Raw genomic sequence first — 27,442 nt, forward strand, 5'->3', positions numbered from 1 at the left:
TAAACAGATAGAAAATCTGTCACTGTATCAGAATGCCAGATATGAAGCTAGCACCTAAGGACTACCTGTGTCTGAAGTAACTACCAGACTTCTCCAGCATGAAAACCGCTGCAGGATTTGTTTGTTTGTTTGCTGTTTCCGCAGACTCCCTGAAAGACCCCAAAGGTGCACAGGAGAGTGACCCAGCTCATCCTGTGGGATGTGAACAAGATCAAGCCGAAGGTAAGTTTTGTATCAAAATTCTTTTAAGACAGAGATAATGAACCAGTTGGGAACCTTAGTTCTTTCAGTTTCAGCATCCAGTGGTTTTCAGCCTGACATCTGCTGCCTTGAGAAAACACTGTCGGCTAGCAGAGGTTATGTGCCAGCCAGTTGTGGTGCGGTAATCTCTGATGTTGCTGGAAAAGACACACATCTCCAAATATGTGGGTTTAACCATATTGGTCCTGGGTGCACAGCATTGTTGTTATTGTCCTTTGTCATTGTTGTTCTAAAAGCCTGTGGGGTGATTCTGTTCCTTCTGCGAAGTCGACTGTCAAGTGTGAGCGCTTTGCAACAGCTCCTATGAGAATCGGTGTGTCAGGGCTGAGCTACAGAAGAAGAAGAAAAAAAAGGTTGATTCAGGATCAGTTTTGACCAGCCATTTAACATACTTAATGCTTAGAGTTTAAGTGATATTTTCATATATAAAATAATTTCAGCATTCTTCGTTTAATAGAAAAGAAGCAGTATTTGGCTGAAAAGGACTGTGCTGCATGTTAGGTTCGTGTCCTGTTTTGACAAACTTGCTGTTGCCTGCACGCAGCCATTGTGCTGACGTCATTTTCAATTTGTCACGTTAACAGGACAACAGGATGTTTCTGCAGAGGAGGAGATGAAACCTGGGGCAGATTCCCAAAGCTCCTGCATGGAAATAGAAGGTAGTGCACATGCCTTGAAACCAAAGAGCAAGATGAACAGGCAAAACCACTAGTTATTGCTCAGATGTTATCAGTAGTGTTTAAGTTCCCTTTCTTTCTCCTTACCTACTAAGCTAAATCTGTGGAGTTGGATCTTCTTATGGTAACTCTAATTCAACCCTGAGCAGGGGAGTATCTGTGGATTCTCAGTGAGAAAAGCTGACTTTTTAATGACTGCGACTGTTAGAGAAAGAAGTGAACATTGCATTACTTATTCCTGATGACAAGCACTTCAGCCCTGTATATTCAGAGCACCGAATGCTCTGTCCCCCGTCTGGAAAAACACTTGCGTACGTGTGTCTCTGGGCTTGCGATGAGTGCTGGTGAAGGCCCGTGCTTGGGGTGGGGTTTTTGTGCTAAATCCCAGAAAGCTCAGCATCTTGGAGGATCAAGGCCTTGCTCTCAACTACAGCCCCTTGGATTTCCCTGAGACAGCTTTTGTATCTGTACTCTTGGGGAAAAGGATCCTTTTCCTCTGCCAGTGTTTTTAATGGTAATCTCTCTAGTGTATGTTAATCCTTTTATGTCCAGTCTGAAAAGCCTTACTGTTCATCTTCTTTTTATCAAATTTATTCAGAGCCATTGTTGAACCAAGAAGACACAACAGAAGTTGAGATACCTTTGATTCATGGTGCAGAGGAAAAAGAAGAAGGAGGAAAAGAAGAAGAAGAAGGAGGTGAGGCTACTTATAAAATAGATTGAGACAGAGAATGCTGCTGGGCTCATGTTCTCCTTTTCTATTGTGAGGAAACATTGAAAGAGCACATAAAAGTGTTTTTTGGTTTGTTTTTTTTTTTCCCTAAGAAAAATCCTATTTTGCCTGTTCTTGAGTGTTGTTTTGATATATTGGACTTGGATTTATATAGGAAAATAAGTGCAAAAAAGCGCACACTCAGGTTCTAAAGTGACTTTAAAATAAATACTCTTCTCGTTGGTTTTCTGCATTAAAGTGCATAAGGCTGATTAAACAACCAATTTATGTCCGTTTAAGTACCCTCTTGATCATGTTCACTAGAAGCATCGAGAGTATTTACAATAAATGGGTATGATAATTATTTGTGAGGTCATTAATAGAGATTTAACTAGTAATTAACTAAAACTAGTAATTCTAATTAAAAAAAACCCAATATTTGGAGGAGGAGCACAGAGTCTTGCTGAAGCAGTAATTTTTTCTGGGAGCAAAGTATTTAAGTCAGTAGGAATGGTTTTGCAAAGAAATGTAGAAGTTTCATTTTAAGTGTCAGACACTTCTGGGAACCCTACATTCAGCTCGCCATTTGTAACAGGCACATGATTATATAAAATATAACATATTATGTAAATAATTCTCTAATTGTAAAGTTAATAATTATATAGTCATTTGTAGAGCACAGGGATGAATTTTACAGTTCCAAATTAAAACACAGACATGATTTTTATTGAAAATTCAGGTCAATACTAACTGTGTAGTCCTAATTATGAACTCATTTTCCCAGCCACATTGATACCAACTTAATTGCAAACCTGTGTTAGCAATATTGACACTTCTTCACTGCACACCCAGGTTAATAGAACCTCTTTGTTCATATACAGCTAAACAACATTTCCTCTCCTTTTTTTTTTTTTTTTAATTGCTTATCCAAGTTGAGACTAATCACATCTCTTTATTATCAGTCGTGTTAATGGTATCGGTTTTGTGCTTTATTACTGACGGTGAAAATAGAATTGATATAATCCTTACTTCAAATCCAGGTAAATGGTATTGCGCTACCTCAGTTGGAAATCCAGGTTATATAATGCAACCTAACTCTGATTGCAAATACCAAAGTCATTATGTTAATTTCCTCCTAATAGAAATTATTTACATTTTATTTTATGCCTCATCAAAAGCAAGTTGGACAAAATGTACTTCCATTATTTGTACATTTCCTTCTTTTTAATACTTTAGTGTCCCCTACAGCTAGTCACTGTCATTTAGTTCTCAGTGGAGAGATTATATTTCACCATCTGTTCTACCTACTATTAAAATACGCAACATTAAGGAAACGAAGGTAATGTCAGAAAAGGCTTGTTCTTGGCACTTTTTCTTTTCCTACCCCTGATTTAAAAGGTTCAAGTACTAAGCAAGTAAAAGGTTCTTTCTAAACATTTTGGAATATGTTCCTACCTGGGGGCTCAGGTATTGCTCCTGTACAAGATTCGTCTAATCCAAAGCTCACTGACGTTCACAGAAGAACTCTCATTGATTTAAGTGAGCTTTCTGTCAGCTCCATGATAAGAGGTGATGTGTTGAGTCTACATGCAGGATAACAGCACTGAGGTAACTGCATAGATACTCTGTTTAGCTTCTTCTGAACATACTGTCTTTGGGTCAGGAAAAATAAATGGATGCTTTTTCAGGGTTTTGAGAAGGGAAGGAAATTAAGGCTTTCCCTTGCTTTGTTTCATTCTTATGGGTATAAGAACATGTAGAGCACTCTCAGCACTCACCTTGCTAGATGCTTCCAGTTCTGGTGGGCACATGGCACATGAGTTTTGAAAGTTCGCCCCGAAGCAAGGTCGACCTGGACAAAGAGAGGCAAAAAAAGAAAATCAGCTGAAGTTCAGGCTGATAAAATAAGATATATTCCACAAAGAGAGACTTCTCTTAATGGAAAGAGATTACCTGGCATAAAATAGAGATTTAATATGTAACATTATTTTATGTAACCCAAGTGCTGCCTCATAAACTAATTCAGTTAAATAGTTTTCCAGCAGCATCCACAGTACATTTGACATACGATGAAATGGCATATTTTTGCATAAGAACACGTGGGAAAAAAGCTAACGTAGGGCTGCTAGTCCCATTAAATAGAAATACACAGATCTTAAGTGGGTTTGACCTGTGCTAGGTCTATATGCGTAGCCAAACATAGTAACTACTAAACTGCAAACTACCTGGTCTTTCTGTTCTATATCTGATACTTTTTTTTGTGTTACTAAGCTCATCCTGGAGCAAAGGGTAGCACGTAGCTGCCTCTCTCCTCTCTCTCTCTCACACCGGGAGCCGTTAGATTAATGGGAGTCATCTGTGACCTGTGCTGCTCCCCAGCACAGGAGCTGTGGAAGCCCCTAAATGACCAACAAAGATCAAAGTCCCTTTTCCAACCTAAAGCTAGATTTCTGCTTAGTTACTGATTGTGGCTTTGAAGCGTGCTAGGAATTTTTTTAGTGATCTGGTTTTCTGTGGAAAAAATGTCTGTTTCTTGCTGGTTTTGAGATGTGTCTCATTTTTTTGCAAACTTCTGACAAACCGTAGGTAAGCTTCTGATCTAATTGTGCAGGTTTTACTACCAGCTCATGTGTGTGTTTTGGGGGATTTTAAGGCTTGCAGAGTCCTTTTTGTATAGCTCATTTGGCTTCACAGCTCCAGGGTCACGCCGTAGTGCGTATTACCAAGGAGTCATGGATCCTGGCACTTTCGGGGTTCTGGGGCGCTGGGAGCCCAGAGGAATGAAGAATCAAAGTCTTGGCAATCTCACTACTCTTTCCCATTGCCAGCAGTTAGAAACAAGCCAGATTACCCTGAAGAATTTAACAATTTAAGGCACTGTGTGCGTTTCGTAAAAACCTGCTGTTGCTTTTTCCAAAATATAGCATGTGCCAATTTATTCCCTTTTTTTCTATCATAACTTAAAGTTATAAATTACTAGGGAGCAACTGAAGAAAAATGACAAACTAAGATGCCTTTTTAATTTTTTTCCAGCTGTTATAATACACTCATTCTAGTTCACAAAAGAATAATGAAAATCTGTGTTTCTTATAAGATTAGGGAATATTCTCAAATCCCTTTATTAAAAAGCAGAGTAAGTGGTGATCACTGACCTATTTGCTGACCAGGTAAGTGTACACGCTTTTAATAGACCATTCGGCAGTCCCTTTATATGTACACTTGGAAATAGTCCTGTCATGTTGTAATGACCATGCATTCAGCATTTAGTTGTAGTTTTAATTAGCACAGTTTTTCCACAACAAAATTTGCAGCACACGGAAATAAAACTCATGTTTACTTGTGTGCATATGTAGCCATTTCCTCCTCCGAGCTTGCTCTCCCTTCTGTCTTCTTATTTCCCACCTCTTTCTGTCTCCCTTCGTCAAGACATTAGATATGATGATTTCCCTCACTAGTCATCTCTGGAAGTTGCTTAACTCTTTGGAGGACAGGATTTCTGTCAGAGCACTGGAATATGAACAGAAATAGCTGTTATTTCTCTGTTGGCTCTCTTCTGTATTCAGGCTAAAATATTTTGTCGTCTTGTGCTGTTTGGAACTGATTCGAGCTTGACCTGGGACGTTTCTCCACCCAAGAAACAAATCTAGAGTGGATGGGTAGCATCCTCCCTGGGCAAAGGACGCGTTTATTTTCCATTGGACAAGTCCAGAAATGCAGAATGAGGTTGTTGCTGAAGCACAATCAAGGAGCAAAATGCCGTAATTAATGCCTATAAAAAGGATATTAAAGTATCCAGGGATTTAGCGTAAGAGCAGGACACGGCCCTTACAATTAGTATTTCTGTGCAGTTGCATCTTAGCCTGTTTGAATGCCGTGTTTAGGGAACTGTATTAACCATCTTTTTTTCTGCATGAACCATGCAATGTTAAGGCAGGCTTGGGAATGGGCTAGGAGAGGTTTCATGGTTTAAATCATTTGCAGTGTATGTGATTTCCTTTGCCTGTCTTCTGGTCACTGCCTCTTCACTGTAAATTTGCCTTCTGCCTAATTTCTGTTCTAGCTAAGCCCAGTTTTGCTCAACAGTCTTTGTTACATGAATAGCTATGGAACTCTGTAGCCACCATTTTGTCTATTCTTCACTCAAACAGCTAGGTTCTCCAGTCATTTACCCATCTGTACTTTAGCAAGAGAGATAATTTTATGACATAGTCTTGGAGAGACTTAAATATTCCAAAACCTGGAGGAAAAGAGCTCTCAATTTTTTATAGTTTCAGTCTCGGGCATTTGTAGGATTTTACATGCATTGGTACAGTCGTAAATAATGTCAAAATAATGACTTTCTTTGATATGATGTTGTGGCTATAGAGAAACGAAATACTTCTTGAGAAAGATCTTTTCGGACAAATCTGACATCTTTATTCTTGAGTCCTTGTAATTGTAACTACCTTTTATTTCTTAACCAAACTTTTTTTCCAAAATGTCTCATCCATCTCCACTTGAAGCTGAAAAGAAGAGATCTAAAAAATTCTTTCTTATATATCTTTAAAAAGGTATTTTCTTTTTGTTTGGAAAGATAAGAATACAAAGATATTTTGGAGTGTTGTGGCTTCTGAAGATCTAGTATAAAGGCTCCAACTTCTTTTATTCAGTTGCCCAAAGAAGAAAGGAATAAATATCCCAAATCAGATATAGTGTGTTTGGTCTTTGATAACAACCCATACTGAATGGATCAGATGACATTTTTGGGGCTGTTACAGAATAGTCTGGCTCTAAATATGAAATATATCTTTAAAATCTGCTTCTGACAGGTACTGATATTCGGCAATGGAAAAAAAAGGTGCACCTTTAGACCTTTTGCAGAAATGCTGGAAGTGCTGTGGAACCAGAAGATTGCAGATGGGTATTTAAACTCACATGTCTAAAGCTCAAAGCTACGCAGAGAGGTGGACTGTTGCAAAGCAAGTAGCTGGAAGTAGTTGGGGGTACACAGATTATCACTGCAAAGCCAAAAAAAGTGCCTTCATTCAGGGGATACCTTTAGGTTTTAAGAAACCTCGCTTTATGTGCCTTTATTTTCTCGCAAACTTCATGAAACTCAAGTGAACTTTGTAGTTGTGGTATCAGCCAGATGAGGAGCTTCTGCAACCAGCTTCTGCTTGCCAGCCTGCTGCAGTCAATCTGTGGTGCTCCAAGGGCTGTTTGGTCTATATCTCCCAGTGCGAAGTACTTGGCTCTTCTGAAGGCATTGTAGCTGTGGCAGAAAAGTATATCCAGGTAATTTCTATGCCTTGTGGAAGTAGCAAAGGCCATAACTGTAATCAAGGAAAAGAAACCTTTTAGCCTAGCAAAAGATTACTTTTGCAAGGGGAGATGGCATTTGTTTCCAAGTTTGCAAACCAGTATGTTGAATTTCATGAATGCACTTAAAATGTCCTGCATAGGTATGGAATTGGGATAGCTCTGTTAAAAGCTGAAGCCAGGTGAGGCTGCCCTGCCTGTGAGTGACTCTGCGCGAGCATGTTCTGTGCTCCACTTGGATGTTGCAGCTTGCGGAAGAGGAGTGGGGTTTTGGTCGTAGTGTCTGTGGTTGTATTTGTGGTGGCTTTGTCAGTTCCGAACTGGGAGGTCTCCAGGCTCGTATATCAGCAAAGGGTAGTTGCTATCGGCAATTGCTTCACTGATGGTGAAGGATCAGCAAGATTATTAGGAGGGAGCATTGCTTCTGTGTCCTTTGTGGGCTGTCATGACCAGCGGTATGCACCAGCAATACCATGGAGGTGATGGGGTTCGTTCATTTTCTAAGGCTAGGCCGGTGCAGAAGTCGTACCACATCAGGCAGCACACGCTGCCCAAAATGGTGTTCCTCCCCGTCTCTGAGAGAGGCGGCAAATGGGATGCAGACCCCCCGCAGGTCTTCCCTAAGGGCGCTGCCTGGGCCATGCTGAGCAGCGCTCTGCATTGGCAGGGCGGGGTGGTTATTGTACTGTCAGTGGCCTGCCCCAGATATTGATTTCAATCTCCTGGGCGGAAAAAAGTCATATTTTTTCCCTGCCACAGAAGGAATCTGTTTCTTTTCATTACTCTCTGTATATCAGATCCTAGCCTGAATGTATGTAAAGAATAGGTGGTGCAAGATCAATTTTAAGTTTTAATTATTTTTTCATCTCTTTCAATGACAAACGTTGTATTTTTTTCTGTGTGCTTTTCTAATAAAAAGTAGAAAATGTAAGGAATTTTTCAGCTTAAACATTTTGCCTGCTGTCACAGTCACTTTATTTTATCAGGCTTGATGGTAGGGTACAAGACAAAAAGGAAAGAAGAAAAGAAACAAGAAAAGGGAATCTTTTAACAATGATAGTGTTTAAGGTTTATTGTGTGCATTTGATTGCTTTCTTCATTTCATTTTCAGTAAGCAGAATAGAAATACTATTATGAATTGGCAATTTTTATTTCATTTAAAAATATCATCTCTTTGTTCTTGCTGAAAGTGTTGACAATGCGGCCTTTGTTTAGTTTAATTAACTCATGTTACAGTACTGAATTGAAACACACTCAGCATTAAATCAAATAAAATAATTTTTAGAACTCTTTTCCATATCCAGAAAATAAAAAGAAATAAAATTATTAAACCCTCTGAGAAGCTGGAGGAGAAACTGGATATTTTTAATGGAATATTTTGAAGTGCCATTTTCATTTTTATTTTCCATGGTAGGAATGCCAAAAAAACAGTCCAAAAAGTCATGAAATCCCACTGAAAAGCAGATGCTATGAAGTCATTCTAAGTCCTCATATGTTTATAATAGTATTACATGATGTTACATGTTTTGTGCTTGAGAGCTACAAGGCTTAAAGAGCTTTAAGATACTGATAATGCCCTTTTAGCCTATGAAAACTGGAAGGATGATGGAATCCATATTTCATGTGATGGCGGCCAAGTCTACTAAGCTTTGGTTTTAGCTCAAATCTCCAAAGAAGCAGCAGTGCCTTATGCAAACGAAACACGTACCTCTTTCAAATAATCTCAAATGACACCCAAGGAACAAGTGAAAGGAATATAGGAGAGACACTGACATCTTAGAAACTTTTTCCTGCAACATATTGAAAAAGTAGGGCTCACTGGCCAAGGACTGCACTGTTACAGATGGCATCATACTTAACAGTATATCTGGAAATTAGCTTTAGCACCTCCAGAGAAATGGCACCATTTTTAAATAGACTGTACAGCTACAGAGGCGTCTGTTTGAACAGTGGGCTTAACTCCTGTTTGCAACAGTAGGAACTTTGGTCTTAAATTAGAATAGGTCCAGCAGACCGATGGAGTGTGGGGGCTACGCAAGGAAAGAATTTGATCCCTCGAGGACAAATATTATGTTCTGTGCCCTGCGTGCTACAAAAGGAGGCTTCATTTTGTTACGCACTGATTCATTTTGGAATCTTACCTCCTTTAATAAAGTTTGTTTATGACGGGATATGCACAGATCCAACTGATTTGCCTTTGGGAATTTGGAATTCTGTGGTCCCCCTTGCTTTACATTATGTATGGTGGTGTACAGCAAGCAGAACGTGCCACGCTGCCCAGGTTGTTGTGCTATTTTATAGCTATTCCATAAACGTAAAGGGCAGCAGAGAGAAAAACTGCACTTAGCCAGTGATTTTTATGAAATAGAGTGAGTGGAGTGCAGTCATAACTAAGTGTGGAAAAAACCACAAGCGGCGGGGGGGGTGGGGGGGTGGGGGTGATTTGGGAGAACGGTCTTTTAGTTCAAGTACACAACAGGAACGAAATCAAAGCAAGCAGTGTATGTCCTAGGATCAAAAGGTTCCCTTGGTTGTTTTGGGAGGGTGGGGGAAGGACATTGTCACTTCTCTGTCAGTAGCTTTATGGCTGGAGTTGTGCCCAGTGGTGTGGGTGAGTATTTAACCTTGTTCTCATATGAGAAGGGTGGCATTTACTCACTCTGCATACTATCAGGTGTGTCAGGAGGCACATTTTTTGATGCAGCTCTGTTCTGCTGTCTCTTCTGCACATCCCCATGGTGTTGGCTTTGCCGGGGAGGTACACCCTGGCTTCACAGGTGCCCTTGCTCCTGGTGCTTGGAGAGGAACACCAGTGCTGTACAGGGAGGGGGAAGATGTGTCTACAACTTGTAAAGTGGAGGTTGCCTAGGGCATGATCCTGACTGAGATTAAATCTGCTTCTCACTACTGCAGAACCTGAGCAGGGAAAATCCCACCCGGTCTCATTCAGATCTTTGAAGCATTGCCCTTTCCTCATACCTCTGGATTTTTTCTTCCTTTTTTTCTGCCCGTTACCCATAATTTTTTGGCAGCAGGTTTTCTGTCCCCTCACCTTTTCCTAATGCAGTTGGCAGGTGAGTGTTCTCTTGAGCAGATCTTGCCATCTGGAACAGTTTTCCTCCGCTTGGTTGGCTTTCATCACATTTCACCTCCAGATGAGCGTGCCAGTATACCTGGCCCGTAGTGTTAGCCCAACAGCCCAAGCTGACCCTGTCTCTAGTCACCATGAATTATCTGCCAGGGAGGAAGCTAGCATTTAATCTCGCCTCCTACGTCTCTGCGACTGCAGCTGTGTCTTAATCATGCAGTAGTGGTATCTCAACATATTGGTGCAGGAGTGCAGCTCTTTGGGACCTCCTGTTATTTAACAAAAGGTTCAGCATCTCCTTTTTGGAGTCTTGCATGAGCTCTGGAGGTCCTTTCCTGGAGCACTGTATGCTGTGAATGTGTTGGTAGCTGCAGTTAAACCAGTCCAGCAAAGCAGGTGCTCTGGACAATGCACTTTGTGTTGCAGCTATAGACAGTCTGTGGGCAACTGCACAAACACTTGGTTTTGTTTGAGAGATCCAAGAGAAATATGAAGACTATGGAATGGCATTGTCTCTTTCTTACCCGTATATATGCTGGGATGCTCATTGGGTAGTTGTTCATACCTGATTAACGCTGCTCTTCTCTCAGTTATTAAGGATTTTTCTCCCAGATTCAGAATTTACTTGTGACTTCTGTCTTGAGTTTTAAAATCCATAGCTTTCCACAGCTGGCAAATTTCAACCACAAAACGCCCTTCGTTATTGTTTCACTGGTGCAGGATCTTTATCCTGAAATGTTGGAACACGTAAGCCTTTTGTCTCATTATTCCCCTTTGCAGATGCGCAGCTTTGTTAGTTTGTTTGTTTGCTCCCTAGTCACTAGTGTGAAGGGCATAGCTCTGCGAGTAATCATAGCTACTGCAGAGGCAAAAAACGCCTTTATTCCATTTACAGCATCTTGTCAAAAAACACTCAATACCTGCATTACCTGACAGCCCCTGAAAGACGGCATGTTTACACGTTCAGCATTTTCTCTGTGGAGGAAATAAGCAGTCACTTACAGGTTATACCATTCTTACCTGGATAGAAAATCAGTTAAACTGTGTTCCGGATTCTGAACGAAAAAAGTCAATAATGTTTTCTCCATTGCCCCCTGGTTACAGCTAACAATGGTATATAGTTAGGGGGTCAGGGTGGCAAAGTCACTGTCTCAGTGGCTGGAAAAAATTGAGATTCCCAATTTGTGGCCAAATGCTATCATGGTTACAAGGTGTTTCATCAGTTAAAACGCATTCGCTGGATGTGTTTGTATGATCTGTCAGCCTGAAACGTAGCACAAAAGCATCAAATGAGCACAAATGGAGATACCTCAGGTGCTTCAAAATAAGATGTCACTGTGATGAAAAATCAGTACTGAACTCCAGCAGCTCGATTCAAAGAAATTAAATTGGCTGATTTTTCCAGCTGTCCAGGCAACAGGGAAAATTAGCAGAAAAGCTCGCAGACTAAAAAGGGAGGTAGTCAGTAGGGCTGTGTCTCAGCATCTCCCCTCTCTGGGGTGCCGGTGCCTGAGTGTAGTGCCTCTGTCAGCCCAGGACCCAGATGGTCCAGAGAGGATGGAAAACTGAGCGGTACTTGCTCTTTTGAGTGTACAGCAGCTACACTGCCTTTTGTTTTGCTTATTCCTGAGTGTCGAAAAGGCTCCACAGGAGACACATTTTTGTTAGTCATAGCCCAACATGCATGGAAGGCATTGAAGGGACTTTCCCTCACGGCTGCCTTGCATGGGATGTCTAGGACGTGAGGGTAAGCATTTAACCCCTTCCAGCACAGAGAGGGACTTGAGCTTGAATTTGTTTCCAGTGTGCTCTGATTGGCAGGGTATGAGGCCAATGGTAAGCACTGTCACAGCCCCTCTCCCTCTCTGGTGGTTGCGTTGGTCTACAAAGCTGGACTTCCAAAAGAGACCAGAGTTGTGCTCTCATTTTCTGAGGCCTCCTCCTTGGGACAGCAGATATTTTACCATTCCTCTAACACGAGCGTAGCTACCAACTCCCACACTGGCAAAACTGGCATCCTCTGTGGTTTTGTTTGCTTATCTCTTTGTCTTCCAAGGCAGTAACTGTCCAGTGTGTAGTAAGTACAGCTATTGTGGTCACTATACAACTGTCAGTTTTTTTAATGCCTGTCTCATAATAAATCTGCTTGCACATATAAACCCGAGTCTTGAACTGCACGGTCCTCACCAGATGACTCGGTAACCACGCAGTGGTACTGCAGCCCCCCACAGTGTCAAGGGCCAGCTGGGACACAGCTGCTTTTCAGGTAAGTGTCCAATAGTTTGGATGCTTTTTTAGCTTGGTTTTGAATCTGCTGGCCCTGCAGCATGGGCAAGTTTGCTTTAAAAAAGAAAAGAAAGAAAAAGAAAAAAGTCCTTAAACAATATTTCTAGTATTGTCTGCTTTCATCATTACATAGGATGTGGAGGGGAATAGATTTTCTGGATGCAGTTCTGCTTGCGGATCCAGCTGGCTCTTGAAGTGTGTGAGCATGAAAAGCAGATGATAAGAAATACATATATATCCGGTACCTATCTAAAGGAACCCAAGTTATCTTAGAAACTGATATATACAGAGATCACATAATCTGCTTGTGAAACTGTTCCCTCTGGCATTATATGCAGCCAATGTTTAACAGTACTGAATTGAAAAGTGTGATAGTTTAAGACACAGGAACTCTTTCCAAATGAACCTTCAAGGGGAGCTTAGTGGAGAAAAATTCACGTTGAGATTTGGCTGAAGAATAGGGTTAATGCCATTTGTTCTTATCACAACTGCTACGGGATATTTAACGACCACAGGTAGTCGAGGCCTGGGTTTTATATCTGATCCTGGAGGCAGCAGCGCAGTGCTATGTGTCAGATAGCCGGTACATCTTCCTTCTTTTAATGAGGTCTCCCATCCAAGGATGGGTATAGCCTGCTCTTGTGCAGCTTGCGAATCTGACTGGATCAGAGCACGCAGCTGAAATAATTGGAGAAGAATCTGCATGTGGCAGGGAAGGAAATCAGCTGCACGTATTCGCATCCCGAAGCAAGAGTTAGCGTAGCACTGCTTTTTGGCAGGGATTTGGTCACAGCTTCTGGTGTCAAAACCAGCTTGCTCTTTGCTAGCCTGCACCTGTAGTCAGCTGTACCCACATCCAGCTCATTTGAGAGGAGAAGGCAGGGGAGGGCTCCTCATTTGGATCACACTGGCACGTTCGCAGCTCATGTCTGACAAAGCCATTTAGCACAAAGATAGCTCAGATTTTGCCCCGGTGTGCAAAGTTTGCTCTCTGAACGCTGCGATGTTCTCTAGCCAGTCTTAGAGATGGGAAAACACAGATGAGCCTTAACCAGGCCTGAAGAGGCTGGAGCACATCAGTTGCTTGCCATATTGATGAAACACCTGGGACATTCATTTTGAAACCTAAATGCAGGCTGTTCACCTGTATTGCCAAGTACGACAGAAGCTTCCTTCTGGCTGGCAGGGTGGTATTAATTTAAAGAGAGCACCATCTGCAGGGCCTTGGAGAACAGCAGTCGGAGGAGAGAGGTAGAGAGGTCGCCGGAAAAAGTCTCGTTCTGATCTGGGGGCCTCACCGCTCCCATCCATTACCTATCATTTCTAATTAGCGGATGTCTCTTGGGGAAAGCTGCTCCAATTCGCTTTCTTACAGGTGCTTTTCTTGCTAAGAGCTGTTGTTTTTGCTGAGCCTCCTAAGCTTGTTTCGCAGGCTTTCACAGGCATTTGGAGCGGTAATGGTCTCAGTGACCCAGTAATTAAAGGAGTGCTGTACCTCCTCACTGCGGAGAGCTGCCCCTTTGTCCTTTCTCTTTCTTCTCTCTGCAACGCCACTACCAGATGGTCGGAGATTTTTCACCCTTTCAAAAGCTTTGTGTTTTTCCCATCTCATCAACCATGTCTCAGCCATGCTTAATTAGCTTAAGGCTTTTCAGCCCCCCTTCCTCCCCATTCGCCCCCCCAGGAGATCAGTTAAGGACTTGAACAATTTCAATAAAGAGCTTGGAAAGCAAATCCTTAGAGGCTAGGCATAGCTGCAGGAGAATGTAATGTTATTTAGTGCTGGGGACCAGTCATTGGTCCTTTCTTCTCTCCCTTCCTTCTCTCTGTCTGTCTGTCCTCCCATCCATCCTTCTGTCCATCTTTCCTTTCCCATTCTTATCTCTCAGAATATTCAGGGATGCCCCTTGGTTCTCAGCAGTGTTTGGCAGCCTCTGATGGCTGGTGGTTTTCAGAGGAGGGCTGTCGCCCTTAGGCCAGCACCAGAATACTGTTGCTTTTAACCTGTTTTAAGCTGTTTAGGTCCCCCTGAATAAAAAATGGCAAACATACTTAGCTAACCAGTGCTAGGAGACTGTTGGGTTGGGATATTTCGGTTTAGGGGGGGTGGTTTGTTGTTTGCTTGATACCCAGACTGGTTTGAAACTAGCTTGTAAACTTTATTTACAGATCAGAGCAGTTGAGATGAAAGCTTGGTTAATTAACCGAAAAATAAATTTGCATCTTGCTTTCTATTTGACATTGAACAGCATTGTTTGTGCATTGTCACATACGCACTTTTATTATTAATCTCTGAGCTTTAGCCATACGACTGCAAATGAGGTTTTTAAAAAAACGAAAACCAACTTTTTCCCTTCTTCCCTCCCTCCCTCTCTATAAAGCATGAGAGCAAGCTGTTTAAGCATGTGAAGCGCAGATTTTGTGTGGGATGTCAGATACCTCAGAGGTACCTGTGGACATTTGCCATCTAATTGACTTCAGCAACTCGTGTTTCGCTTTTACAGGCAAATGAGAGCACCTAGCCATCAGGTGTTTGCATCACTAGAATTAAATACCTACTAATTTAGCCACTCTGGAGATAAATATTTAGATCTAATTCAAATGGCTGAAAGTGTCCTTGGATGATGGAAAAATGTGGGAGGGGGTTTCTTCACACAGAGGACATGACCTCAATTACTGCAGTTTTCTCCCTGACGCTCCCCTTCGTGGTATATATAAAGTAGATGTTGCTGGGTGCACACTGCCCAGAAGAGAGCAGCGCTTTATATAAGGCTAGATTGAAATGCTGCTCTTATGCTATTCCAATTCTTGGTATTTTTTAAGCCATCAAGGGAAATAAAATGCAAAGAGTGTGTCTAAACGAATGCACGATGTAGTTTTGTGTCGCGGGGAAGGCCTGTAACATTGCTACCTCCATTTGAGTAACTCAGGCTGTCGTTAAACAAAGAGGAGTGCAGTTCCCCGGTGTATTGACATTGCTATTTACAGACCATGTGGTAATCTTTGAAGTGCTAACTGGCTTTTTTTTAAGAGAGATGCTGCGTTTTTCTTTTATATTTGTTTTCCACAAAAAGGAATGTTAGTATTTTTATGATGGCTGGTGCTTAGTGGAGCTCCTCTGTGTAAAGATAACAAATGAGTTATGCGACCTGACATTCTCCCTGGGAACGCGCTCAGAACGAAGCAAGCCAGTGGCGTTTCAAAGTCTGCTTTTAAAGTAGCTGGTTTTATACTTTGTTTATCACAATTGCTAGGAAATGCCATTTCTTTGGTATTTTGCACCTTCTCTTAATTGAGTAGGGTGTGGGAGAGTCTTTAGGCAAAAGACCCCAGGACCCAGAGGACGAGTAGGCAGAAATAAGTTGCACCACTTGAAGCTGCTCCATGCTTTACTGTATCCCTATCCTGTCTGATAGCTTGAAGTAGTCAGGCCTGCTGCTGCCTTTGGAAACGAAGTGAGCTCTAACCCTTCGAGAGCAACTGCGGCAGGTACAAATTGCCGGGTACACTTCACGATTACTGCGTCGCTTGTCCTCCCGCTGTGTTGCTGCTGGGAGTTGCTGAGGAGGCATTGCCTGGAGCAGGATGGGCAGTCACCTACTGAGCAGCCCTGCTGCTGGTGATGTGTGTCCTCACGTGGGGAATAAATCAGAGCTGGGAGGATACATCTGTAGAGAAGCTGGGGGAAGGGACAGGAGGCTGGTCCAGCCTTGGCTGAGCTCAGCCAGGGTGGCCAAGGGCACCAGAGAGCCCCCAAAGCCTTCGTGACAAGGTTTGTGCAAGTTCTGTGTTTCTACAAAATACTTTGTCTTTCATCCAACGCTATATATCACCAGGAATTTTGTTTTGGCAAGAAGGCAACTCTTTTTCCACATTTCACCGGTTTCTAGTTTCCGGAGACTTCACAGTTTTGTTGCTATAAACAGTCATGCACTTAAACTGATTGGCCCACTAGCAGCCCTTGAAAGGCTGTTTGAAATAAAACCAGCTAAGGATAGAAAACCACCTTTCCCAAGGCCTGATATTCAAATCACTTGCGCCCTGCCCTCAGGAGGGATAGCCTTTGGTTATAAGCTCTACTCTATCAGCGGAGGGCTGGCAGCGCATGACCACAGTGGCAGCACTCCAAGGACTGAACTTTAATGATGAATGTCACAAAACGCTGCTACATGGGCTCACTCTGGGGAAAGTAATTCTGTGTACAGTACATGATCTATGTCACCTGGAGTCCTTATCGTTTCTTTCAGCTATTTGCAGCGTTCTTTCGTGTTTGGGCTGTGGAAGGAGCTGCATTAATTCAGAGTTAGTAAACCTGAGGACAGGCAGAAATAAAATGAATCTGAACTTTTAAGCTTGCTGTAGCAAATGCTCCATGAGAGCGAAGAGTTGGTAAACTGAACTTAGCGAGCTTTAATTTGGGTCTATTTTCATTATACTTTCTATTGTACCGTAATTGGTACACTATTAAGTCGTCTCTTGGGTTATGAATTACTACTGTGTTAAGGAAATGAAACTTAAGTGAAGAATTTTGCTGACAGGGAGCACGCAGGATAAGCAGGATCTTTTTAACCATTACTATTGTTACTATCATCATTAATCATTACTGCCATATATCATGCAACACAGTTCCTAAACTTGAACTGGTAATATACAAGGTGCTGTACACAGTTTTCTCTACCCAAGGAATGCACGGCCTAAATTTCGTGGCTTTGCATGCTTATTAGCATACTTGGAGCATCCATTTCATGGATTTCCAACCCAGTTACACTGCTGTCTTATATATGTATCATCTGTGACCAGCAGGTTTCCTCCAGCTCCTGCTGGTTAAAGAATAGCTCGCTAGAAATTCTTGTTGTATGAATGACCTATACACATAGGTGCTTCCTGCTAGCTAGTCAGAAGCACTTCCCTCTTGTTCCTCCCTCCATGGAAATTCTTTACAAAATCAAAAAATACTCATTTCCTTTTAAATTTGGGAGGTTTTTTACTTTTTAAATTTTCTTTTTAACAGAAATCTGATAGCTTCAGTTCATAGTTTTGGCAAGAGCCAGCAACATTTCTCTGGAAATCTTGGGCTTCTCAGGCTGCGTTTATATGACTCCCTGAAAACATGACATTTCCCATAAAACTATCTGTTCTTTTAAAGGAAAAAAGAAAAGTAATTTGATTCAGGAAAAAGGTTTTGTTAGAAATATTTTGATCAACTCCACATGTGCCTTTCCAGTCGGTTCTCTGTGCAGCAGGACCACCCGCTGCCTGCGGGATGCAGTAGCTGTGGTGGCTTTGGCACGGTGTCGGGGCTGCTGCCGACTGCCCAGCCGGTCTCCAGCCTGAGCCAGGCGCCTTCACAAGCTTTGATGGTGGGAGGCAAAGCAGCCAAAACCTCTGCGAGGTGCCACATGACGTGGCACGACATGGACACTTTCCCTCTCCTCCTTCCCCATGCTTGAGGTACGTTTGAGGCTTAAGTAAGGTTTTGTTTTATTCAGCTGTTGCATTTTTGCAAGACCGTATTCCTTGAACAAAGCTAAAACCTGTGGCTATCGTGTAAATGCAGGCTAGCCTCCATCGTGCAAATTCTTCGTCAACTTGTACTGCACTGTGCTTAAGTCCAAGTTAGCTTTGCACAATACTCCCAAATTTCAGCAGGTTTTATCAGGCTGAGGATCAGTGGTACTTTGTGCTTAAGATACTCAGTGTGAACTGAAACAACCCATTAAGGCACAAGGCTCCTCCACCACCCCAAATAATCTCTACACCTGATAACTGCAAGGCCACAGACTTTTTTAACTTAAAGCACATCTCATATAGGGACCTCTTTTAGGTGCTTACATCAGAATAACAGGGTAGCTAAGCAGGCAAGATATTTATCTAGATTTGCTGTGTACTAGAAACTCTCTAGGCAAAGACCACCTATTTTCTGCATAACAGGCCCTCGCCTTTTAGGGTCTGTAGCATTTAAAATAGATTCTATGTGAAAAAGCCAGGCAAGGTGTTTATTTTATTTCCTTGCTTTCCTTATATACATAAGAAACATCCTGTACACACTTGTGAAAAGAAGTTCTTTGAGTCTCCTCAGACTGTCAGATTGATGGTTTTTAGTGTACTGAAGTGTAGTAAAAAATGGAAACTATAAAACAATATAACATGAATTGTCTAGACCTTTAAACCTACTCAGGAAATCAAGAGATAGATATATATTTAAAGAAACTCAATAAACCTTGTTTTTAAGATTGTGAAATTTGCTATTGACAGGGCTGAACGTAAACATGGTTCAAGGCCAGTGACTTAATTCTAGGTGACACCACTCCTAATCCTTTATGGTTGAATCCTTCAGTTTTATCTGTGACTCTGGGAAAACGTCTGTCAAGGCTGAAGTCACTTGCACCAGGGGATTAGCAATTTTTGCATTCTTTTGAAAGCTTCAGTAATTCCCATGAAAGTAACAGGCGCTGAGGCATTTGTGGAGACTGTGGGCAGTGGCAATCCTTACACTGGCATACAAATTCTTTCAGACCTGGACCGTGAGAAATAGTGCACATCTGTAGCCTCTAATTCTGACCCTCATGCTATGTGCTGGCAAAAGCTCTGTGTTGTCCTCCAGCTGTGGGTAGTCAAGGGGCGAAGAGGGGAGATGTTGCTGCTGGTTGACCCAAGGGTGGAATCACTATATCAATTTCTTTTCCTTTTTTATTTTTTTTTTTTTTAAGCCTGGAATAATTGAAAGTTGTATAATGAAAAGGCTTTGGGCATCTGCAAGTTCATGAGCTAAGCAGCTCTTCATTATGAATAAATCATAAAACGTGGTCCAAATCCAGCAATCTGAAGGAGTTTAGCTTGAGGAAATGCTTTTAATGTGTGCATGTCGTCCTCCTTTAGCAGGACAAAAGTCTGCTGCTATCAACTGCTAATACAATTATTCTCTTCTGGTTTAATTCGTAGAGGTCTTGACTTTGGTGCTAAGATCCCAAGTATAGGCCTTTACGTTTTCTGGCACCACATAGCAGGGGGATGGCATTACGGGAAGGGCTAAGTACTGCAGCGTGCCAGGCTGGGTTTCAGTACTTTTGTATGGCAGGTGGCATTTCTGAGTATCCCACAGCACTGGCTGCTGTATTCTGGCTGACCTTCAGGACACCTCATTGTAAGGAACCCATGTTAGCCGTCAATTATTAAGAGGATTTTGGGAGATGTTACAGACTTGCTCAATAGCTTCAAGAAAAATTATAGTTATCTTGTTAGACTCAGGAGTCTGCCAGTTTTCATGATAGACACTGGTTTTATTAGCAGTTCTGTAAATTCTGTTGTGGGAAAAAGAAGGCAAAAGTCATATTGTTAGTTATAGTGTCACTGAGCTTTCTAAGCACGGGTTAGAAAGGTGGTGTCATCCTTAGTGCAGTGAGAATTACAATTGAATTGTTAAGTCTGTGTTTAGGATCCCAAATAGGTGGCCTGACTTTCAAAAATGCTGAGCACGTCCCAAAATTGTTATGAAGTGAGACCCTTTGAAGCCAGCTGGAGCTGCTGGGTGCTTGGAGCTTTTGAAAACCAGGATCTAAACTCCATCTTAAAGAGCTCCTAATATTAGTCACCTGTTTTTGAATACACTGACCTATGTCTGCTGGCATCTAGAACAACCTCTGTGTTAAAAGCGTGTTTGACAGAGAGAGGGGATATGATCCTGGTCTTTCTGAAAGCATATTCTCTGGTAAGAAACATATTGAGACAAAACTTAAAGTTTCCTTCCTCCCCGCCTCCCCCCTTTTTTTTTCTTAAAGACTTTTGTTCAGACTCTGTGTTATGTGGTTTGTATTTTTGGCCTCCAGTTTCTATTTGGTGCCTCAAGATATAACAGGACTTTAAGGAATCTTCAGTAATTTGGAGTGAAGGCAAGATGGTTGAGGAAAAAATGTGAGTAAGCTTTCCAAATGAGTTGCTCCAATTTTTACCCAATGTAACAGTAATGGTCCAGTCATAAGCCAGCCTTAGTCTAACTTGCTATTTGAATTTACTTTCTTTTGATACAAATAAGTCTCTGATATGTGTGAAACCTAGAGTAAATTTCTGACCCAGTAATTTCTGGCTTGTATCGGGAATAGTGTGGCCAGCAGGACCAAGGAAGTGATCGTCCCCCTGTACTCGGCACTGGTGAGGCCTCACCTCCAATACTGTGCTCAGTTTTGGGCCCCTCACTACAAGAAGGACATCGGGGTGCTGGAGTGTGTCCGAAGAAGGGCAACGAAGCTGGTGAAGGGTCTGGAGCACAAGTCTTACGAGGAGCGGCTGAGAGAACTGGGGTTGTTTAGCCTGGAGAAGAGAAGGCTGAGGGGAGACTTTATTGCTCTCTACAGCTACTTGAAAGGAGGCTGTAGTGAGGTGGCGGTCGGTCTCTTCTCCCAGGTAGCAAGCGATAGGACAAGAGGAGATGGCCTTAAGTTGCACCAGGGGAGGTTTAGATTAGTTATTAGGAAAAATTTCTTCACTGAAAGGGTGGTCGAGCATTGGAACAGGCTGCCCAGGGAAGAGGTCGAGTCTCCATCCCTGGAGGTATTTAAAAGCTGTGTAGATGTGGCATTTAGGGACATGGTTTAGTGGTGGACTTGGCAGTGCTATGTTAACGGTTGGACTTTATGATCTTAAAGGTCTTTTCCAACCTAAACGATTCTATGATTCTGTGACCCCTTGTTCTCCTGCTTATAAAGTTGCCAAAGCAACCAGTAACAGCAGGATGGACCTCTTCAAACAGTGGGAAGGAGCTTGTATAAGGGGAGGTGTTATTAGGGATAAAGTTGTTTGGGAGACAAAAAAGCCTCCGGTACTTGCCCTCTCCACCTAGGCTGAGCTGCTAATCTGGTAAATCACTGGACCTTGGTGTCAATGTTGGTAGATGTCAGAGTTGATGAATCTGACTGAGGACTTCTCCAGAGTGATATACTGTGACTCTAATGCACACTGCTGGCTTTTTGCTTGCCCACAACTAGTGAGTCCTTGTGCAGGGTCCTGAAGAAGAAAAGCTGTCTCTCTTAAGTCTCCTGCAATCAGAAAGCTGTTCTTGGGGGGTTCTGCTACCTATTTTTTAGGTAGCTCGCAAGAAACAAAGTGGCCTTCCTCTTGTAGTTATCACACTCCCCCGCTGTGCTCAGGGTCTTTTCCCAGGCTTTTTCCTGGACTACAACCTGGAGCCATCTCCATAGCTAGAGACTGAGTCAGAGGCAGCACAGGGAGCGAGACTCGCTAAAATCAAGAAAAAGGGGGGAAACAATAAAAGGAAAAAAAACCCTGAATGTTAGGTTACTGGAGAAAGAGAAAGAAATATTCAGCTTAAAGCAAATAAGCCAGATCCCTGTTTTACAAAGCTGAGGCCAGTTGGGAAGTACTCTGGAGCTGTTTGGAGCCGGGAGGATTATGGTTGTTAGTATTCTTTGCATTATGTTATCTAAATGTAAATTCCTGTCTCTGATGTAACATCCTAGTTAGACCCTAGAAATTATGAACCAAACAGAGGATGAAATGTGAAAAAGTTGAGAAGAAAAATCTGCAGCTCTGTCTTTGCATAATTCTTACTGAGGGCTGATATAAATGGAAGACAAATCAAAGGCAACAATAGTACCACACGTTTTATCTCACACCCTGTGATGCATATTAGTGCTGTTTCCCATTGTGAGCCAGAAAGAACATTTACAATTATAGAAAACACTGCATAATGGCTCTCCACAAGGAAGAGAAGCAAGCGTATGACTGCCAGTACTGACACTTGCTTTTTCCTGGCCTGCAAAATTGCTTTTCTGGAGGCTCTGTTGTGGGCAAAATTTTTCTACCCCACACTGTGAATTTTGAATTTGGCCTTAAAATTTTTTCCAAGAAATAGAGCAAATAAATCTCACTGATTTGGTAATCTAAATCCAGTCTTCAGGAAATACTGGCCAAGCCAATCATCACGTGGTGATACACTCCTAAGGTGCAGATGATAACGCCCAGGCTGTGGATGATATTTCTCCGAAAGCAACCCACAGGAGTCATCTTTTCCGTTGTGCTTTTCAGTGTTTTGGAAATACTCCTGATTCGTGGGAGGAGGGTGAGTGTCAGGAGGATGGGTGGGTATCTCAAGTGTTAAACACCAGCTACGCTATCGCTGTCTGGCTCTGCACCTCCCTTTCTCCCCAAAATGTCAGTGGTAAAAGCTGACTTTTAAGACACGCCATTGAAATGCGTGGAAGAGCGTGATTGCCACCACGGAGCTGAAACGCCTGCGGTAGTAGCTAGGTTGTTCTTTTAGGCTTGTGTCGGTTTGGGAGTAGTCAGCATGCGATTCCCTCTGGCAGCGCTATGATTTAGGTCCTCTCATGGGTTATTTCTATCTGCTCTGTGTTGAGCGGAGGATGTGGTTATTGCCTGCTGGCATAGGGCACCTGGAGGTTAGACCACCCCTTGCTCTGAGGTAGTTGTGCTGTTTCCTGGGGAAACTTCTTACTCCACATCATCGTCATAAAATCTTGTTCTTGTATGCATCCGGTTATCCGTAGAAATTAGACATGGCATCCATGCTTAGGATGTAATATAGCACTTGCAATATGTTTGCTTTCCCTCCCATCCTTTTGAGGCTGGCTGGTGTTGGCTCACTCACTGCTGTAGAGGAGGGTGCCAGGCTTTCACCAGAGAAATGGGGGCAGCAATCAGCATTAATGATATCCTCTGACAGCAAAAGCTGCACAAATCTCCAGAAGCCAGATTTCAGCGATGGCTTCTCTCCACAGGGCGCTAGGCGCTTCCCAAGCAGAATGGGGAGCATCGCCTTGGGTAATGCATCCAGCACCGCCATCTATCACTCAGCTATTCCCTTCTTTACAGAGGGAAAACAACCCCCAGCCATTTATTTATGAAGAATTGCTTACTGCCCTTGAACATAAATATATACACACAGGTGCACCTGTGTGTGTGTTTTATTTAAACATCTGTTATATTTTGATGAGTCACCATCCAGGTCTGAAACAACAGCCCTGAGAACTGGAACAGGTGAGGAGCTCAGTAGCAATATTAGTCCTTTATAGCAGATTTGTGTTTATCACCATATAGTTTAAGCTGACTGTAAAATTTTGGCTTTGAAGGAGTCAGAGCAGAGCTCAGTTTACCAAAAAAAAAAGGGGGTGTGTGTGTACATTTCTTTAATTGTTTTTGAAAAATGGTCATTATTGAACATGTGTCTTGGTAGGGGGAAAATATGATAAGTGTCATCTGTAAGGTCTTTGTTACTGAGTGCTGCCAATTACCACTTCTTTTCAAGCCAATCAGTTCTGTATTACGTTCAGCTTGGTTTTAGGAAGCTAACAGGTTTCTAAAAATTAAAAGAGTGCTCTGTCAGGAGGTGATGAGCCTTTAGAAATGCAAGTACTCTTTCCAAAGAGCAAGACATATCACCCAGGTGTGTTGTATACTCTGCCTCTGGTTATCCAAGTCTTTATTGAGGTTTGGTGTTTTTGGTGTTTGGGGTTTTTTAATTAATTTTTATTTTTCATGCTGGCTGTTGTATCTTTGTATCACAAACTGTTTGAAAATTACAGCATACCTGTAATTACAGGTATCACATCTATTAGCAGAACTTTGTTGAATTTCATGTGCCTCTCCTTGTTGTGAATATTCTGTTTTATTTCACGCTGCAAAATTTAGGTTGGGGTCTCTGGGTGAATAACGGGGAAGAGTCTGTCTCCCACACTGTATTTTCTTACTGCCTTTCAGGTAGATCCATACACCCTCCTTATTTACCCTTCTGCTGCTGTTCCCTGCTACTTTGAAGCTCATTCTTCATATACTTGGCAATAGTCTCCTTGAAAAGGAATTGAATGGAATATTTTCCAGGGCTCCTCTTTGACTCAGCAGTAATCTCTTTCAGAAGTGGTGACCCCAGAAATAAATGGTTGCAGCCATCAGGGTGAGCAGCCCCACCTGTATGTTATCAGAAACTCAGGCAAAGCCTCCTTTTGTCCTGCGCGGGCGGCGCACTTTTTCACCCCATCGTCCTCTCCGCTGTAGCTGGGGAGCGGGGACTTCGTAAAAGATGAGGGTGCTTGTCTGAAAGGAACTTTTCTAACTTCCAGTTCTTGGGCAATTTGCTATTTGTGTCCTCTCAGGTTCTTATCCTCTCTCTCCCCACCCTTTCCTTATAATTTCTTTTATAAATATTGTTTCTGTTCACTTCCAGCACCCACCTAGTTCTTGTGCAGCTGCTCAGGGCTGAGGGCTGGCACGGTCTCTTCTGTTTGGAGTGGCTCCTTTGGAGGGAAACGGAAAGTTTCTTTCTCTTTTCTGACATAAAATAGTGTAGCGTTCTGACAAATCTGGCCTACTTAGGAGATCCAGGACCTCTTTGCTTTCACAGTCTTTTGCTTGCTGCAGTTGAGGCAACCCTCAAGATCATTTGAAATGCTTAGAAAATACAGTGCATGCAAGATGAAAATGGCATAGGGGCACGGTATGTGCTGATGGAAAATCCAGCACCAGCATGAGCTGTTAAGTTGTTTACATTGCAGGGGAAAGCAAGGCCTATGAAAGCCATTGGGCTCCCGGATCTGTTCTTCAAACTTAAGGACCGAGTCCTCACCCCAGATTAGTGGTGCAAAGAGGAATTAAACTTGCCATACAAGGACAGCTGGAGACAGACTGGGTACATGGTATGAGCATGGTGAGTGTGCAGAGAAAATAACATTGTGATGGGAGTGGAGGTGCAGGTATCATTCTGGCAGCCGGCAGTTGTTCAGCAGGCTTGCTCCCATGGCCGTGGAATCGGAAAACATTTCTGAATGCCCAGCATCATTCCCCCGGTGAAAGCTCAGCCTTAGGAGACCTGAAGATTTCCTGCAGCTTACTCAAAAGGATCCTCCAGTGCTGTAATTCCTCACGCCTACGCAGCTTTTTAGGATCAGGAACTGAACCAAATCACTTAGGAGTTTCATAAATGGTTGAAGGTGGCAGGGAAAATGACAGAACGGGAAAGAAAGGTAAATAATATGCCATTTCTATTCATTCAGAAACCCTTCACTTTTCATAGTACCGCTGAGCATGTTATCTGCTGTATTTGTAGGCAGGGAAATGGAGCACAAGGGCTTTCGAAGCCGTTCAGGACAGGTGATCTACTAGTTTGAATACAACCAGGCAACAGTTTAGTTAACAGCCAGTGATTGAGGAATGCGGTGAAAGCTTCTGGGTGCTCCATTTCAGACATTCCCCGCTGCAGGCTTCTTCTCTGATGAGAGGTTTCACAGAAAGAGCATCTGGAAAACAGCAACGTGACCTCTTACACAGCTAAGGCTTTGTCAGAATAAAAAATTTCAAAAAGGGCTTTCCTTAAAATGATATGCCCTTGTATTCATCAAGAGCCTGCTGTGTGCAGGTTTATCCTGTTGTTACAGAGAGACAAAAGATACAAAGAGCTCCTGATGGGCATTAGCAATTTTAGAGACACCCAATTTGTATGGGTCTTACGGACCATATTGCTGAGAGACAATCCTCACTGCACTCCCATTCCCACCTTTAGGGAAAAGGAGGCATAATGAGATTTACTAGGAGTATGTTTAATAAAGGGTTGGAAGGGGATAGGGATAAGCGGATCTTAGACACTTTTAAATCGTGTTAAAAAAATTGCGGTTCAGCTTAAGCTGGAAATAACAGTGGCTGGAAGCAGCACGATGCCTTTAGGTACAGTTGCGTGCACAAACACAGAGAGCTGACATGATGCAGACTACACTGGAGGGACGGGGAGCCTCATTGCGCTGGGTTACTCTGGGAGACAAAGCCAAAATGCCAAAAGGGAGGGTAGACACTCCATTTAACAACGAAGGGGCTGCAACGTGAATCCTGACAGCGCACGCGTGGCATTAAGAAATGATGCTCAGCGCCTTCAAAAGGCCGGCAAGCGTCCCGGCCAGCAGGCCCTCCTCTGAAATTTGCATCCTTGAGCTTTCTTTTCATCTCTATGGTATCTAATTGCTGGGGGGTTTTTTGATTGAGGTAGAATATCTAACAGATGGAGGCATCTGTTGTTAATGAAGCCACGCTGAATAGCGAGAGGCACCTTTGCAGCAGTGCCATTCCTGCAGACTCGGCGCTGTCATGCTCGACCTGTGCATTGCAGGATAGCGAGGGGGAAAGCTGCCCGCCAACTTGAACATAACAAAGTACAGACGGACCACGATTGCTGTATTTGTTTTAGAGCCCCGAGAGCAGCAGGTGGGGTGGTTTTGCATGTAGAGCCATGCAAGAAGACAGCATAAATCTTTTATGTGGTAGAATCTGGTCTGGTTAAAAGGGTCAGTCATCCCAGATGGAGGTGTCAAACTGAGCCCTTGTATCATGGACAGCTTCAGTTTCTAAGTGAAGCAGCATTTATAATGCTACTAAAATACAGCGGTAAACAAAGTACATGAAGGCTTGACAGTCACATTAGCAAAGAGCTACAGTGAAATGACTGGGAAGAAGGAAAAAACAGCTCTGGCTATTTGCAGAGCAAGAAAAATGGAACTGGTTTTGACAGATAAGACAATGCAGCTGTGGGTCAGAAGAGCTTTGTCTGTCTCTCTGGTTGCTGCAGATGAAAAATGGTGCCTTCAAATTTTAACCAGAAAAATTTGGATTTTAACGAGCCTCCATCTCTCAGAGTCTCCCAATTAGAGGAAAGATATTTACAGCTAAACTCAAACTAATAAATTTTATTCGGTGGGTATGAATCAGGGAAATCTGGATTGTTCAGAATAGCTGCAATGTGGTTTTCATATTGCATAATGACAAAGGTGATTTTTTTTGAAGTATATAACATGAGTCAAAGCAACTGCGCTACAAATAATTTACGACTAATGAATTTCCCCTGGTTGCAAATTGTCCATGGGCAGGATAGTATTTTTATTGGAATTCCTGTGGCAACACCCAAAATTGCTGGGCAGTCATGTTACCGGAATAATGACCTTGCCATTTTGCCTGTAAAAATAGAAGTAGTTGTCTGGACTGTTGTATCATTTATAACTCTTTTCTTCCTCAAGTATTCAGAATGATCTTAGGGCCAGGATTTCTCACTTAGTTGCAAGACTTCTAAAATTGGGGTATTTTTAAGATTTAAGTGATCTTGGCGTTGCC

General features: G+C 42.6%; 1 protein-coding gene across 3 annotated transcripts in view; it reads left to right on the top strand.

The window, feature by feature from the left end:
• Positions 1 to 27,442, top strand: part of MACROD2 (mono-ADP ribosylhydrolase 2) — an 893,688-nt gene that overhangs the window by 850,468 nt on the left and 15,778 nt on the right. For all 3 annotated transcript variants that reach the window (XM_087774714.1, XM_087774715.1, XM_087774713.1), the window contains exons 14-16: positions 145 to 222; positions 846 to 920; positions 1,537 to 1,635. In XM_087774714.1, coding sequence (XP_087630840.1) covers positions 145 to 222; positions 846 to 920; positions 1,537 to 1,635 — 252 coding nt within the window. The remainder of the gene's footprint in view (positions 1 to 144; positions 223 to 845; positions 921 to 1,536; positions 1,636 to 27,442) is intronic.

This window comes from Nipponia nippon, unplaced genomic scaffold, assembly GCF_047370975.1.
Source record: "Nipponia nippon isolate SJK-2023a ecotype South Korea unplaced genomic scaffold, ASM4737097v1 scaffold_4, whole genome shotgun sequence".
NCBI lineage: Eukaryota > Metazoa > Chordata > Aves > Pelecaniformes > Threskiornithidae > Nipponia > Nipponia nippon.